The sequence below is a fragment of the Neovison vison genome, chromosome 1, assembly GCF_020171115.1.
Source record: "Neovison vison isolate M4711 chromosome 1, ASM_NN_V1, whole genome shotgun sequence".
Lineage (NCBI taxonomy): Eukaryota > Metazoa > Chordata > Mammalia > Carnivora > Mustelidae > Neogale > Neogale vison.
Window position 1 is genome coordinate 185,176,188 of NC_058091.1, and position 18,222 is coordinate 185,194,409.

The 18,222-nt window shown below is 36.9% G+C and overlaps 1 protein-coding gene across 1 annotated transcript in view; it reads right to left on the reverse strand.

Moving 5' to 3' along the window:
* Positions 1-18,222, reverse strand: part of MAN2A1 (mannosidase alpha class 2A member 1) — a 168,161-nt gene that overhangs the window by 98,187 nt on the left and 51,752 nt on the right. The window contains exons 5-6 of the mRNA XM_044264348.1: positions 9,420-9,547; positions 1,790-1,963 (exon numbers count right to left, since the gene is read on the reverse strand). Coding sequence (XP_044120283.1) covers positions 1,790-1,963; positions 9,420-9,547 — 302 coding nt within the window. The remainder of the gene's footprint in view (positions 1-1,789; positions 1,964-9,419; positions 9,548-18,222) is intronic.

Sequence of the window (18,222 nt, forward strand, 5' to 3'; positions counted from 1 at the left end):
AAGACAACACGCACGTTTGATAAAATGAAAATAACTGCTTCATTAAGAACCAGAACACACAAAGAAGCTCAAATGAGTTCCAAAACATAATTTTGAAGCAACATGTTCAAATCTATCTGGTAAGTGCTAAAATATTCCAGTTCTATCTCATACTCCATTTAGTTAAAGTAATTACCAGCTCTTTTCCAAATTTTAAAGCTATTATAATTTGTGTATTTCTGTGCTGTCAGTTGCTTCACTGAATCACACTCGAGTGTGACATCATAGATTCTGGTCACTAATGTTTGCTATCTGCACAGAGGCCTTGGGTGGCAACTTTTCTTGCCTTCTCCTATAGATCAAAGACACACTCGACAGCCCCACTCCTTTGCTGCACCTGTACTATTTAGCAGCTCATTTGCACATCTCAGTTTATCTGCTGCCAGTTGGTCTTGTCTTTTATCATACTAAGACTGTAATTTCCTGATAGGCAAAGAAGTTTTCTTTATTTCTTCCAAGCATGGTGTTAAGTACATAAAAGTACTTAGTAATTTCTTGCTGATTGATATTTATGGGCAATTTGAATGTGGGCAATACTGTAAGTAGGGCCTCTTCACATTAAAAATCCTTTTTAAGAAATTAATATGCTCTTTTGCATTTGATCAAACTATACAGAATATAACCTCCTACGAGTTCTTGTTTTCCCTACAGGTTTTAATTTCCAGAATAAAAAATTATATAGTTAATTTCTTTCCTTACTGAAAAAACAGCAGTATGTATAACAAAGTTACTGTCTAGATTTACAAATGATTTTTTGAAAACACTTACAGGGGGAACTAACTTACACAGGAAAGCAAGTATGATGCAATGCAGTGATTTCTGAACATTGTTTTAGCAATGAAATCCTTTTTGCAGATGAAATCTTACTGAGATCTCAGTACCAGGGTGGCAGTGAATGCCAGGGACTTAAAGCCTGGGCTTCTGAACTACACAAAGCTAGATTTGTACCTACTACCTGTATGACTTTTGGCAAATGGTTTCACAGCTCTAAGCATCCATTTCTTCACCATTTGAAGGGGATAATAAGAGAACCAAAGTTAAAGGATAACGATCTAGTGAGAGAGCAGGTATAAGGCATACAATACAATGCATGGCCCATAATAATAACTCAGTAAAGACAAAGAAGTAATAGAGTATTCTGAATTAAATGTGGGTTGGGAAAGGCAAAAACCTCTCAAGAAGCCTAAATCTTGTCTCCTCCCCACCCCACAGCTGAGAGCTGAAGAAGTATGACCTTGGGAATACCTGTGTACCCACAGAATACAGCGTGAAAACAAGCAGTACAGGTAATAGGAGGGAGGGCTGTTCCAGGACGACAGGATTAAGGTTTTAAAAAGTAATTCTTACTAGATGCAGAGAGAGGAAAGCCAGAAGGAGAAAACACAAGCTGAATGTGAATAAATGACTGGACATAAGTTCTAACACAAGTTCAACTTTGTTATAAAATACGTCCTTTTCAAAACAGAACTAAAAGCATTATTTGCAAAAGACCGATTGCTTATATTTCTCTACCTCCTTAAGGGATGAAAAAGAAGCCACAATGTTCTATAGATAAATAGCCTCAGCACTTATTAAGAGAATCTTAACACAAATACACTGGGGAAAAAAATTATAAGAATGTGTATCCAGAAGCAACCTCATTCTCAAGACAGACACTCTGAATAAAACCCATAAAAGCAGGAGTTCATAACCCTTATGAAGGAACATCTAGGTCAAGTGAGATCTTCCACTTTCATCACACCCCACATACCCCAACTCTGTCTCCAAAAAAATTCCAGCGTTTTATGCAATGCAAAATGTTTTTTAATTGCATAATGAACTCTCTGAATAAGCATGTGAGAAAATCCAGCACGTTTGAGGAGATAAGCCATCGTTGGTGAATGTCCAAAAGGATCAATAGACCAACCAGACCGAGGTTTCACTCCTGTTGATAAAGAAAATAAGTGTTATTTTTTTAATTGCTAATGAAATGAAAAGAAGTCACAATCCATTCAGACCATTCAGAGTTCTACAGTGTTCTGGGTTTGGGGACAAAGCATCTCCCAGCATTACCTCTTAGCATATATTCCCAGCAGGGCTCCCAACTGGGAGGATCCTGCCACCATGTCTTCCCAAGCAGAGGAATGGCGCTAGAGGTTAATCAGTTAGTGCTGAAAGAGGCACTCTGCCATCTTGTAGGTATTAGAAAGCTACTGCCATTTAATGGAGCTAGAGAAACAAACAGGACCTAACCTTCCGCCTTCTAAGACCTCACAGTTTTGTTTTCCTTTGAGTTGGATAACCCAGCAACTGCTGCTATGTAATAAAGAAAAGTAAGCTGACGTATTTCAACCTGTACCCCTCAATCACAACGTTAAGGAATTTTCAGACTGTCTTTCATACCTCACAACAGCTCTGAATCATCTTTTTATATAATAGCAGCACTGGCCAAAATAATTACCACATTTCATTAAATCTTGATGAAATATAATTGTAACATAATATAATGCTGGTACTTTCTCTCTACCCAGAAAGGATTAATGGAATTTTTCACAACTGATTCACAGCAATTATGAGAGCCACAGACTAAAGATACAGCTCAATTTCACACAGGGTACAGTATAAAAAAATAAACATAATAAATGTAATGATTGGGATTAAGGAAAGACAACTAGTTATCCAGCATTATACAAATCTGATCTTTTATTTATTCAGGATACTCAGAACTCTGTGGAACAATCTTGAAGATAAACACAGGGCTGGGAAGCCCACGGAGAAGACCGGAGAAAAAGTCAGAACTCTCAGAGGACCAAGAATATGTGTCAAAACTCAAAGAACCAACCACATATTTTTGTATTTCACATATGCAATTCACCTCTAAAACCTAAAGAAACCTTGAACTCAATTTAGTATTTTTGCGTTTTTGTGGTGGTATGGCTTAACAATTCTGGAACTACTTCTCCTGTATTCCAAGATTGGGCAAATTAAGACAAGGGAGCCAGGTTTCCTACTGTTAAGGAGCCATCAAATATGTAAATGTGGGAGAGCAGAATGTACTTAGAACACTGAATTGAAATAGGAGGCATCAGCACTAACTTAAGGTTTTTTAAGAAACACATACCCACACCCATTTTCTAGCTCTGTCCTAGGAAGGCCTAGATGCAGTAACACCCCAGGACCAATGAGTACACCTTAGCTTCTAGATATGACACTATGCTCTATTAAAAATAACCTTAAGGAAATGCTCATTCCAGGATGGTGATTAGGAAAATACAAATAAGCCTGGAAATTATACTTAGAGCATAAAGTAAAGAAATGGTAAAGCATCATGGGAACATATTAAAATAACTCAGGAGACAGCCTGTAGGACCTTCCACTATCCAAATGTGTGACAACTGGGGTATCAAAATAAACAATGATAGTATTGGATTATAACCCACTGAATAAAGTAAGAAGCCATGAGATCCATGAGCCTCAAATAAAAAGAAAATTAAAAAAAAAAGAAATAGGAAATAAAGGAAATAAAAAGGGAAGGTATTCCTTTCAAAAGAATTCCAACTAATAATTATAGAAAGAATGACATAGTTAGAAAATCATCAATGGATCCTAAAACTACAACATGCAAGTCTGATGAGGAAAAGGATATTTATTTACCTAATCTCAACGTGTCTCCCACAAATAAGTTAAGAATTAAAGAAGAAAAATGTGATAGTACAGCAAAGAAACTTAACAGACACAAATTAAGCAACTGACCAAGTCTAGCAGCACCAGGATTAAAGCAGAGTGCACTGAGGCCAGCAGGACATCACTGCAGTGATCTTCCAGCAAAAGTAGTAGACTAGTTTAGGTTAGGTTACAAAAGAAAGGAGAAGGGAAAATAACCTGAAGCTAATCACATGGAAATGGACACACTCAAATAAAAAGACTTTCTACAACAAAGGTTTGCACTCCTCAAAAATATCAAGATCAAGAAATTAAAAAAAAAAAAAGGGCTGAGGAGCTAGCTGTTCCAAATTAAAGGAGATGGAAGAGATGTGATAACTAAATTCAACACATGACCATGGTTGGATCCTGGACTTAAAGGAAAAAAAGAAGCTCCTTTCATTAAAAAAGAAAAAAAATGCTATTGAGACAATTTGAATATAGCCTATGAATTATATTATAGTATTATATCACCACCACCATTCTGGATTTGGTAACTTTCTTCTGGTTATATAAGAAAATGTCCTTATTTCTTAGAAAATACACCAGGAAAGACTGGAAGATAAAGGAAGATGCCTCCAACTTACTGTCAAATGGCTAAAAGAAATAAAGGATATAAATCAAAGTAGAAGACATATGAAAGAACCCTTCCCAGCTATCATGCAACTTTTTATAAGATTGAAATTATATCAAAATTAAATTATAGGGACACTTGGGTGGCTCAGTCAGTTAAGCATCTGCCTTCAGCTCAGGTCACTATCCTGGGGTTCTAGGACTGAGTCCTGCATCAAGCTCTTTGTCCAGCAGGGAGTCTGCTTCTCCCTCTCCCTGCTGCTCCCCCCACTTGTGTGTTCTCTGTCTCTCCCTGAACAATAAATAAATAAAATCTTCAAAAAAAAAAAAAAAGTTACAATAAAGGATTGCAAAGTCCCAAATACAAGGGGTGGAATTAGCTTAGAAGTGAGAATAAGAATCACCATCAAATTCTACAGTGATGTCAGATTCTAGCATAGTCAGGGATGTTTTCCATATCAAACTCACTTGACACATTAGGAGCTGCAACCTAGCTGCAGTGGACTTAAAAGAGTCCCTGGGAGGCAACAATAGAAAAAAGAAAGAATGTAAACTGTATTTTTTAAAACTCTGACATGAAATGAGATGAGGCTTAGAAAGGTACCCTGCTAGGGTTTTCCTTGGTATGGCAAGTATTGTTTCAAAAGGGGGAACGGGGCAAATTTAGGGAAAAGCACAGCATTTAAAAAAAAAAAAAAAAGGCCAAAGTTTTATAATGGGCATGTCTGCCAATACCAGGAAAGGTCATGAAAAAAATTTTGTGCCATTGAGCAAGATTAAGATTATCAAAATATGTAAAACTAAAAATTGTTAGGAAAAATGATAAGAAATCGTCATTAAAAAGAATAAATATACCACTTGATTTTTGTCAAACCTAATAGACTTAAAAATTACAACATGAGTTATCTGAATAATATAATTGGCACAACTGGATTATTCCAAGTACATTTACTATGAAAGCATAACAGAAGTCAGGTAACAGTTAAAAAAATGGATATGTGGGCCCAAAGACAACCTTAATAATTCAAACTTTAAAAAATTTATAATGATATTTGCATAATAGAGTTCGCAAAAGCAGAAATTAACAAAAAACTGAATAATTTAAAAAAGATTCCATGACCAAATATAAAAATAAAGCATCCAAAATAACATGTTGTTCTAAGCTGCTTAGAAAACAAAACAGAGCATGAATTTATAAAGAGCAGCCAAAGCTACAAAAAAGGTAATTCATAGTCTCATATGTGTTCATCATCTAAATGTAAGAGCTAAAACCATAAAATTCCTAGGTAAAAACCACAGAGTAAATTCTTATGACCTTAAGTGAGATAACTGTTTCTCATAAAAACAAGTGATGAAAGAAAAACTAAACAGGACTTCATGAAAATCAAAACATAAGCATCAGAGGACACCTTCATGAAACTGAAAAACAACCTACAGAATGGAAAAAAAATAATTTGCAAATCCTTGTCTGACAAGAAACCTGTATCAAGAATATATAAAGAACTCTTATAAGTCAACAATAAAAGGACAAAGAATCCAATTATAAAAACTGGCAAATAATTTGCACAGGCATTTCTCCAAAGAAGATATGCAAATAGCCAATACACACAAGAATAATGCTTAATATCATTAGTCTTCAGGAAAATGCAAATCAAAGCCATCATGAGGGACCATTTCATACACAGTAGCACAGTGAAAATGAAAAAGACAGTAACAAATGTTGTTGCACACGTGGAGGAATTAGAAACCTCATACGTTGCTGGAGGGAATGTAGAATGGTACAGCCATTTTGGAAAACAACTAGGCCCCCTTGAAATGCTAAGCACAGAGCCACCATATGGCCCAGCAATCCCATTCCTAGCTAGGTATACACCCAAAAGAAATGTAAATCTACGTCCTCACAAAAACGTACGTAAATGTGGGAGGTGGAGATGGGGTAACTGGGTGATGGGCATTAAGGAACTGGGTGATGAAATGATGAGCACTTAGTGTTATATGCAACTCATGAATCACTAAATTCTACCTCTGAAACTATTAATCTGCTGTATGTTAATTAAACTGAATTTAAATTTAAAAAAAAAAACGGATTTGTTAGGTAAAAAAAAAACCAAGAACAAAAACAAAAAACTTACAGAAGTGTGTATAGCAGCATATGCACAGTAGCCAAAAAGGGAACACTCTAAATGTCCATCAAGTGAAAAAAGGAGAAACAAATGTGGTCTTTCCAAACAAAATAATATTATTCAGCTATAAAAATGAATGGAGCACTGATGCATGCTAAAATATGAATGAATTTGAAAACATCATGCCAAGTAAAAGAAGTCAGTTACAAAGGCCTTACTATAGGATTCTATGTATCTGCAATGTCCAGAAAAGTCAAATCCATACATACAAAAAAGCAGATGAGAGGGCTCCTGGATGACTCAGTCCATTAAGGGTCAAACTTGATTTCGGCTCAGGCCCTGTTAAGCTCCGCAGTCAGTGCGGACTCTTGGATTCTCTGTCTCCCTCTGCTCTTCCTCCCTGCCCCCCCCACTCTCTCGGTCTCTAAAATAAATGAATACATCTTTAAAAAAAAAAACAAAACAGTCGTGGCATGGGCTTAGGGCAGGAAAGGTTGCAGGCAATTAGAAGTGTGACTATTAATGATTAAGAGATTTCTTTTGGGGGGATGTTGAAAATGTTCTAAAAACAGGTGGTGGTAATGGTTGCACAACTCTGTGAACATACTCAAAACTACTAAACTGTACACTTTAAGTGCGTACATTTTATGATACAGGAGACAATACAATTGTAAGAAGAAAATTTATGCTGAGCAAAGGCTGCCAGGTCTCAAGAGTTCATATATATGAAGTTCTGAAATAAGCAAAAATAATCTACAGTGATAGAAATCAGGGAGCAGCTGGCTGCAGGAGACTTGAGGAGGATGAGGGAACTTTCTGGGGTGATGAAAAAGTGGCTCATTGGGTATATTTTCGCCAAAACTTGAACTCCATAGTTAAGATTTACATATTACACTGCATTTAACTATATGTCAATAAAAGCTAAACGTAAAGGAAAAAAAAAAAATCCCCCAAACTGAGGTTTATAAAGAAAACATTCATGGTTTAGAAAATAGCTAAGTATTTAAGAAAAGTGGCACTGTGTAGGGGGTCCCTAAGTCTGCCTCTCCCATCTAGTGACCTATTAAGACTCAGTATACAGTCCTGCTCACAGCTGTGATTTATTATAGTGAAAGGATAAAATGCAAAAATCCACAAAGGGAAAAGGCACGAGGGCAGGGCGCAGGCGGGCAGTGTCCCTGGGAAACCAAGCACAAGCTTCTAAGAGTCCTTCCCTATGGAGTCACACGGGATGGGTTCAATTCCTCCATGTTTTGACAATAATCGAAACAACTGACAAGAGTGAAATGCTGTCAACCAAGGAAGCCCCCGAGAGACTCCATGTTCAGGGTATTTACTAGGGGCTGGTCATGGAGACACCCTCAGGCTAGCAGTACATACTAAGATTCTGGACTTCCAGAAGGAAACGAACTCAATACACAATCACAGTAGCATCTGTGATTAGCATAAACTACATTGTTTTTATACAGTTTAAACATAGTGAACAAATTCCATAGTATCAGTGTGGTAAGTATACATGTTTTTTATTGAACTTATTTCTTGGCATTTCCATTTTTTGTTAGAGATTAACTCACTGCCACCCCTATTCATTCCTTATATTTTGGAATAATTCAACTTAAAAGAAAAGGTGTAAGAATAATATGAAGAACTCCCATAAACTCCTCCACCAGATTTACTATTAATATATTTGCTTTATTTTTTTCTTTTGCCATATCATTGGTATGATTGTTGTTATTATCAGAATAAGTTGCAGGTATCATATCTGTACAGAAAAGAGATAACACAGGAGGTCTGAAAGTACTATCTTTAGAAAGGTCTTGCTTGGAAGCTTCGCGCTTGGCTGGTGTCTGGGGACTTGGATTTCCTAAATACTATAAAACTATACTAAGATATGAAATATTTGAAAAGAATTACATACCACATTGCAAGATGCAAATATTAGACATTGCAAAGATTTAAATGAGCTCCATGTTCTTACAAGTTGTAGCGAACACCTGATTTTTATCAGTGCAGTAGCCCCTTCCCCACATCTTGGGGTAACAAGATCCTTCTTTCTCAGGGAGGACCTATTCACATGGTTCCAGTGGAGCTGACCATGCATTCCACAAACCCCTCTCCCCTATGACCATTTCCTATAAATTGACTAGGCCTTGATGTTTTCAGCTCCTATACTTCTGGCCACAGAAACTGGCCCAGAGTTATACACTTAATTCGAAGTGGGGCAATTAGATAAGGTATTAAGAAAAACTTCTACTGATTAGACTGGGAAGATGAGAATCCCAGTTGCCTATGGCCATCTTAGCATGTGAAGAGAACCAGGAAAAGACTAAAGCCATGCAGAATAAGCAGAGCCAAGCAGTGCCCAGGTGGCTCAGTCGGTTGAGCATCCAATTCTTGATTTCTGCTCAGGTTATGATCTCAGGGTAGTGAGATCAAGACCCATGTAGGGCTCTGTGCTGGGCAGGGAGACTGCTTCAGGTTCTCTCTTTCCTTCTCCCTCTGCTCCTCCCCGACCCTCCCTCTCACAAATAAATAAGTAAATAAGCAGGTAGAGCCAAAAGAGACAGTGTCCACACAACATAATTTGAGTCCCCTGGATCCAATCTTACCTGAACCTACCATACCTCTGGAATTCTCAATGACAAAACTAATAACTTTTTTTAGTTCTTCTTTTTCTTAGGCAAGTAAATTAGGTTTTGCCTCTTCTAACCAATAGTTTTAATATAAAATTAAAATCCCAATGGGATACCGTTAGAAAAAAATTCTAAAATTAATAAGAAGAGTACATAAAATAATAGATTACAAAGTAGATGACCCGGAAAGTGACCATATTATATTCATGTAAGTTAGCTTATGATTGAAGAGACATCATAAATTAATGAAGGATAAAAAATACAGGGAAAATTGGTTTTTTAAAAAAATAAAACAGAGCCTTAATCTCACGTTCCCCAAAATTAATTACCCAAAGTAATCCAAATGAAGGAGAAAGACATCAATACATACCTAGATTTTTTTCCAGCCACTGATGTCCTTCAATTAGTTGGTCAATTAAGGCAAAATAATGTGCAGCAGCTTCATCAGGCATAACCCAGCCACCTGTCACAATTTCAAATTGACCATTCTGTAGCAAACTAGAGAGAAAATAATATAGTTAATAGTAACATATGTAAGAAAAGTTTAAATAAAAGATTCAAAATAGTGCAAACATTAGGAACAGCCATCAAGCAAGTATAACCAGTATTTATATGAGTTACTACAAAAATTTTTTTAAACCAGGGAATAAATTTCAACTTGGGGGCCCTAGTGATAAAACATCTTTAGTAAAGTGTGTGCAGTGACCCCTCCCCCCATCCTTTCCTAGGCAAAGCCACTGCAGGTGACTTTGGAAATTCCTTTTCATAAGGTTGATCTCCCAGACAACTCTTAAAGATCCTGAGATTAGGAGACACATCTGATTTATTTCTGAATCTTACAAAGCACCTAGCAAAGTGCTTTCCTTGCAGTATATGCTGAGTGTTTATTGGAGGGCTGTCATTTTAAGCATGATATTTGTTTCAATATACCTATATTGGAAAACCAATATTTATTTTAGTCCTTCTGACAATGGTGAGTTAATCATGAAAACTACACAAAAGTAATAATAATAAAGGTAAAGCCAGTAGATAACATGCCTCTGGGAGTACAGAAAACATTATAAAGCACTTTGCTCCAGATTCAGTTAAAATGTGTCTATATAGGGGCACCTGGGTGGCTCAGTGGGTTAAAGCCTCTGTTTTAGGCTCAGGTCATGGTCCCACGGTCCTGGGATTGAGCCCTGCATCAGGCTCTCTGCTCAGCAGGGAGCCTGCTTCCCTCCCTCTCTGCCTGCCTTTCTGCCTACTTGTGATCTCTATCTGTCAAATAAATAAAATCTTTTAAAAAATGCATCTATATAGTTTATTTTACATTATTGATTGAAAAACTCTAACATTACCATTTCTTGTCCATTGGGTACTCCTTTGCCATAATACTATCAAGGTAACTAGATTTCAAGCCCTAGAACAACTGAATTGTTACAAGAAGATCCTTTCCTCCAAAAAAACAAAATCATAGACTATTAAAAATGTGAAGAAGTGTCCAAGAAGTATAGAAGTTGAGAATTTAAGCAAACACCTTCAATGCCATAGATTTGTCAGTTTGCAGTAAGATGGTTTGAAAAATAGTGTAGAATTTCAGATAAAAAAGCAGCTCTAATAAGGGTACACATCTCTGGATACCTACCCCCAACAGCCAAGTACCAAGCCACATTTAGTCAAAGTAGCCCAGAAGCATAAAAGATAAACATTTCCCTATAAAAACTATAACAGAATCCACTACATTAATACGACATCTCATTTATTCAAATATATGCATAATCATATAATCCAAGACAGAGTGGATAATGGACACTAACTTTAAAAATGAATAATGCCTTGTATAAAATTTTTAAATGTTAATTTAATCTGTACTGCCATGGGAATCACCAACTAACATAATTTTACATGGAATTATGATGGCTAACGTCATTACAGTGTCTACAAAAACCCAAATGTCCAGCCAAACCTTAGATTCTCATAGGCCCAAATCAAGAACTTCTGATATGCATGCTGGAAATTCATTTCTTTAAGAACACAACTAAATCCAAGGTTATTTTGTCCTATTCTTACAGCCAAACTACTTCCAGTCAATTCTCCCTCACATCTTTCTGGTGATTGCCAGATTTAGCCGCACTGTGGAGGCCTCGGCTCAGACCCAGCACTTATGTCTTATGGCCAGTACCTAGAAGCCTGAGACGTCAGGACCAATTTGGGATTTAAACTCTGGCCATCAAATATAGAAACCTGGCTCCTTATCTTAGCATTCCAGTAAACAGATCTTTCGGAAAAAATTCAGAAATAAATTGGTCAAAACAAAGTCTTTGCTGCTTCTAAACAGAAAATAGAAATTACAGATTAAGAAATCAAAAAATTAAAATAAAAAAAAAAATCACTCCAATGATGGAATTTTTCATCTCAGTTTTATTTTGCTACATGATCCCTGTCCCACGGCATGAATGGGCTCCAAAAAACAGTTGAGAAAAGAAGCACACCTACTATATACAGCAACTAGTTTCCCCAGGTCCATTTGTATACCTAGACTTTCTCCCCTCCCCATTATGCCATAGATGACTGTAATCCGTACTGAGTTCTTATTCAAACACAATGGTTATCTTAAAGATCAACTTGTCACTTAATTTTGGAAGGCATGACAAGCCTCCCACGCATTAAAATGTTTTCCAGAATATTTTTACCTCCTTACTCTCTTCTCTCCTATTTTTTCCAAACTGACTGGTGCCAGGTATCCTCATGTCTCAGCTCACATAAAACTTACCCAGAGAAGTCTCCCCGTGCACCTAACTTAAATCAATCCTCCCACCATACCACCATGCAATAGCATTTATCTCACACGATAGCATTTATCACCAACCAGAATTACCTTGTTAGTTTCCATGCCCTCCCTCCCACCCCAGCCACCATGAGAGCATAATTTAAGCTCCCAGAGAGCACGGACTAGCACCTGCTGTTTCGCTCACTCACACACACCCAGCACTGAGAATTGTATGTGGCCTGTCAGGGGCACTCTGATAGTTGTGAGATAAATGAGGAATGACTGAACAAGACTCTCGGCTCAAAGTCAGTATCTACAGGCAGTTTTGGATTACATGAATCTCACAGACACATGCAAAATAAATTGGACAGCAAGCGGCCAGGTGTAAAGGAGTGCGAATGATCTAGGTGTGAGGTGGTATGACCCAGAATATGAAAGCGGTGGGGTGCTTGGGTGGCTCAGTCAACTGGTTAAGGATCTGCCTTTGGCTCTGGTCATGATCTTGGGGTCCTGGAATTGAATCCCAAATCAGGCTCCCTGATCATGGGGAAGCCTGCTTCTCTCTCTGCCCCTCCCCCACTCTTGCTTGCTCTCTCTCTCTCACACACACAAAAATAAATAAAATCTTAAGGAAAAAAAGGAAACTTAAAGTGGTAGGAAATATGGAAGAGGAGGGAGAGAAAAGATGTGTCTCATGAAAAATCATCAATGGGAATTGGGCAACGACAGGCAATAGAAGAAAGGACTAAAGCACATATGGCTTGGGTGTTAATTCCTGGTGTCTAACAGCACCATAGTGTGACACACAACAGGGGAGGTGAGAATGAAGGTCACTTTGTGGTCATAAATATAAAATTGGATAAGCTGTTTGACAGGATGGTGAGACATCCCAAAGGAACTAACTGAAGAAGAAAAGTTCAGGAAAAGAGGCCGAAATGAAAATTAAGTTTGAGGGGACTAAAACACAGAGGAAACAGAAAAGCTAGGGCATAAGAAGAAAACAATCAAAAGCAGAGTCAAGGACCAAGCAGAAGAAAATATAAAAGGAAATAGAGGCAATAAGAAATGTTAAAGATGAAAAGAATAAACCTGAGAAAATAGCCTGGAACATTCTAGAAAACAGTAATGAGGTGCAACCTATACTCCCCCTTGGAAAAAGGAACTTTTATAGTTAAAAAGCTACCATGTAACTGTGACCTACTCAGAAAAAGACACATCAGTGGGTCAGAATATAAAGCAGAGAAATAAATTTTTAAAGTATTTATCCTATTAAAGTAGCAACTTATGTTAGTGGAAAAGAACAGGATACAGTTTTATTTACAAAAGCTTCAATCAGAGGGATTTAAAGCAAACTCATAAGAAAGCCAAGTTATTATGTCATACAAGCCAAAAGACTGATACTTTGAAAGAGCATCTCCAATAGAAAATCAGCTTTAATAAGGATACATTTTTTAAGGAAAACTGCATGAACAGGTCACAACAAGCATGAATGATGTCACAGTCGCAGGCCAGAAAAGACACAGGTTTTAGCTTTTCTTAGGACAGTGTCTCTAATCAAGCAGAAGAAAAACCAAAAGGGGAAAAAAAAAAAAAAAAAAAGAAGAAGAAGAAGAAGACGACATCATGAAATGAAATACGAAGCAATTTAACAGTGACTGAGACATCTGGCCAAACCATCGGGTTGGTAAGTGCTCCTATTCCACTGGACTGTCTGGTTTTCCTAGTCTATACAAAAGAATGGTAAAAAACAGATGATAAACTGGAAGATTCTTAGAGGCAGGATGGTTGGTCAGATATGAAATATTCACTGGGTTAGGCAAAAATGCTCACCAAAACCAAAACCCAACAAAACACCCATACACAGCAACTGCAGAAGAGAGAAAGTTACAGAATTCCCACGTAGATGCCTGTATTCTATGTAAGTATTCGTGAATGACCGAAAAACAAAAAGGTCCAAAGAAATACGAGTAAAACATTAACCAGATGATTGAGAAACACAGCAACTGTACAAAAAGTAGGACTGCCAGTCTAGAGAAACACCACCTCAGGAAAGACTTAGAAAAATATTTCTAAGTAATAACAGAAAAGCTATGGTAATCTACAAAAAAGTACAATTATTTAAAATTGCCACTGTTAGCAACATGATGAAAATAAAATTAAGAGAGACTGCAACTCTATATTTGAGACTTTAATTTTTTTTAATCAAGCAATGGGAAGTACCTATAGCTATGGAAAAAGTCACTTAGAACAAATACAGGTGCTTCCAATTTCCATGCACTCAGTGCTCAACAAGAAACAACTGAGCTCTTTCTCTGGCCCAGAGGAATACAAAATCAGAAAAGACATGCCCACTCCATAGAATGTATTGCTTGGTTTCTGCCAAAGAGACTGGCTTCTGGCAAATTTTTTGCATGTACATTTTCCTTCATATTTCCGAACAAACATGAGATCTAGAAGCAGAAGTGAAAAAGAAAGGAAAGGGAGGGAAAGAAAAGAATATATACATACAGAAAATAGGAAACCAGGCACGAACTTTCAAAATTAACAACACTCCTGTTTCACGTTTTTAAATGGTTGACTTGTAACTACTGGTAACAGCATGGCACATTTCTGTTTCTACTATTTCACTGCCGAGGAATTTGGTATAAAAAGCTTAACAAAATAACTGATCAAAATTAGGCTGAGCATATCTGTCACAGCTCGATTTGCCTAAGATGCAGATTTTACACTTATGAATGTACTTACTGAGCACATGGAACTGCAAATCATTTTCTGTGTCACTTTTTCCCCTATGTAGACTTATCACACATTTGGAACTTGGTCACACATAGAAAGACAGACTCAAAGAGCTTTTTTCCCTAATGGCGAAATTGTTACAGATAACTCAGTAGTAAAAAATGCATCATTTAGCAAGCTTCAAAGAATCACAAATTAATTTCACATGAGAAAATGAGTTGAATTTGTAATCATACATCTGGGGAAATATGAAATAAAACAAGATGATGTACAGGGATTCATTCTTAAATAAAAATTTAGCTAAGTGGAAAATTCAAAAAGATGGAGGCTCCCAACGAATCAATTAATAGCCTAAAAACATTTGCTTATTATGTGCCTATTCATACGCCTTTCGTGGGAACTAATATAGGAGAACAACAATAAAATCCGCTTTAAGACTTCTCATATAATACTAATTGAGGAAATCCATCATGTATTTCTGAATATGGTTGACACCTGTCTTAGAAGATATAGTACACAAGGGGGCGCCTGGGTGGCACAGTTGGCTGAGCATCTGACTCTTGGTTTCAGCTCAGGTCATGCTCTCAGGGTCATGAGATCGAGACCCATGTCAGGTTATTGAGATGGAGACCCATGTCAGGCTCTGGGCTCACTGCGGAATCTGCTAGAGATTCTCTCTCTCCCCCTCCGTATGTCCCTCCCCCTGCTCACACGTTCTCTCTCTCTCTAAAATAAATAAATGAAATCTTAAAAAAATTTATGTATAAAGATTTAGAACATGAGGGACAGATGGCAAATGTGTTCTCTCTTATCATTCCTTCCTTACTTCATTCCAGCCATACTCCCTTCATTTCGCTGTCCTCTCTGCCTGGCATATTTCCCTCCCACCCCAACGCTTGCCTCACTGGTTCTTAGGGATCCATCGGGAGCCTTTCCTAGCCACCACATCTCATCCAAAGCCCAGCCACCTAAATTGTTATCTTTCATATAACCCAAAATTTTCCTCTCATAGCATTTATCACAAAATTTAATTACACACTGTATGTTTACAGTCTTTCTCCCTCCATGGACTGTAAGCCCCGTGAGGGCGAGAGTCACACCTAGTTTGCACACCATTTAACACTCCAGGGCTCCTATTAGAAAAGGGTACCAATAACTGAAAAGACAAGTGAACAAAGAATATGCAGCATATATTTCAGAAATGACTGCCTCCCAAAAATGAAAAGATATTTAGTCTTACTCATAAGGAAATGAAAATTAAAACTTCAAAGAGATGTCAATTGCACTTAACTATATTGGAAAGATCAAAAAGTTGTGTAATATACTATGAGGTCAAAGGTGTATGGAAATTGGTATTGGTACATATTGCTGGCAGTAACTATCAAATTGTAAAATACATATGCACTTTTATACATGTTCATTCAAATTAAGTCAGAAAATAAAGTATAAAAATAAACAGAAGCATTATACACACTAAATATAAAGATACATTCCATGCATTCACAAAAGATCAGAAATAAAACTACATGGTCACCCACTGGGAACAGTCAAAAAAAAAGCTTTTTATACTGTCTTTAAAAAGAAGGGATCTTCTTTCCTGAAAGGTTCTCCAAGATACACTAAGATTAAAAAGCATGGTACAATACCCATTAGGATGAAAATTACATTAAAAAAAAAAAAAACAGCAAATAGGTGTTGAGGATGTGGAGCTATTGGAAACCTTGCACACTGTGGATGGCAATGTAAAGTGGTACAGTTGCTGTGGAAAACATGGGGGTTCTGCAAAAATTCAAACATAGAATTACTACATGATCCAGCAATTTCACTTCTGGGTATATACACAAAAGAATTAAAAGCAGGGACTTGAACAGATACATGAACACCTATGTTCACAGCAATATTATTCACAATAGCCAAAAGGTAGAAACAACCCAAATGACCAATGATGGATGAATGGATAAGTAAAATGTGGTATATTCATGCAATAAAGTATAATTATTCAGCCTTAAAAAGGGAATTCATCTTCAACATGGATAAACCCTGAAGACTTAATGCTAAGTCAGATCAAAGCCAGACACAGTAAGACACATACTGAATGATTCCATTTATATGAGGTACTTAGAGTAGTTCAACTTACAGAAACAGAAAGAACGGTGGATGCCAGGGGCAGGGAAAGTGAAAGGCAAGTTATTGTTTAACAGGTACAGTCACAGTTTGAGATCATGAAAAAGTTCTGGAGACAGATGACAGTTATGACTACACAGCAACGTGAATGTACTTAATGTTACCAAATGGTACAAATAAAACAGTAAGATGCTAAGTTTTATGTTATGGGTATTTTTATAATAAAAAATAGACTCACTAAAAAAATTAAGAACAATGAACATGGCATGCTATCATTTTCATAATACACATGTATTTGCACACAGGTCTATGTATGTATGTTTTCCTGTGCATCTATAATAGAAGAGTTCACAGCAACTGTGTCCTGTGGGAAGAAACAGATGACAAGGAGACAGGAGTGGTTCATCTCTTACCCTTCACTTTATATCTTTACATACTTGGACTTACATTAAAACATTAATTAAACGAAAAATTTTTTCCAAACAATAAATATTATATCCTAATGTCTCATAGCATTGAAAACTAATATAGCTATAGTATAAAAATGTTATTTAAGAATATTCCCATATTAGACAACTCAATCAGTTTTTTTTTAAGATTTTATTTATGTGAAAGAGAGAGCAAGAAAAAGAGAAAGACAGAGCAGGAAAGAGCATGAGCAGGGGAAAGGGGCAGAGGGAGAGGGAGAAACAGACTCCCCTCTGAGCAGAGAGCCTGACACAGGGCTCCACGCCAGTACCCTGGGATCATGACCTGAGCTGAAGGCAGACATTTAACCAATGAGCCACTCAGGTGCCCTTCGATTAATCATTTCTGTAAAGTTTATTTTTTTTTCTTCAAGATTTTATTTATTTAACAGAGAGAGAGAACACAAGCAGAGGGTAGCAGCAGAGGTAGAGGGAGAAGCAGACTCCCTGCTGGGCAGGAAGCCTGACACAGGGCTCATGATCCAGGGGATCATGACCCAAGCCAAAGGCAGACAATTACCTGAGCCACACAGATGCCCCCATTTCTATAAAGCTTTAATAGAAGGATATTCTTTATACAAACTGGTGCAGCCATTCTGAAAAAGAGTATGGAGTATCTTCAAAAAGTTAAAATAGAACTATCCTAACAAAAGGTGACAAAAATACTTATTTGAAGGGATACCTGTACCCCAAAGTTTACAGCAGTATTATCAACAGCCAAATTATGTAAAGACCCTAAATGTTCATTGACTGATGAATGGCTAAAGATGCCATATATTATATATGTATGTGTGTGTGTGTGTGTGTATACATACACACATGTATATGTATATGTATATATATTTATATATATACATATAAATAATGGATTATTACCCAGCCATATAAAAGAATGAAATCTTGCCATCTGCAATGATGTAAATGGAGCCAGAGTGTATTATCCTAAGCGAAGTAACTCAGAGAAAGACAAATACCGCATGATCTCACTCATATGTGGAATTTAAGACACACAAAAAAACATAATCATGGAGGAAAGAAGAGGAACAAACAAAGAAAGAGACTCTTAACTATAGAGCATTAACTTATGGCTACCA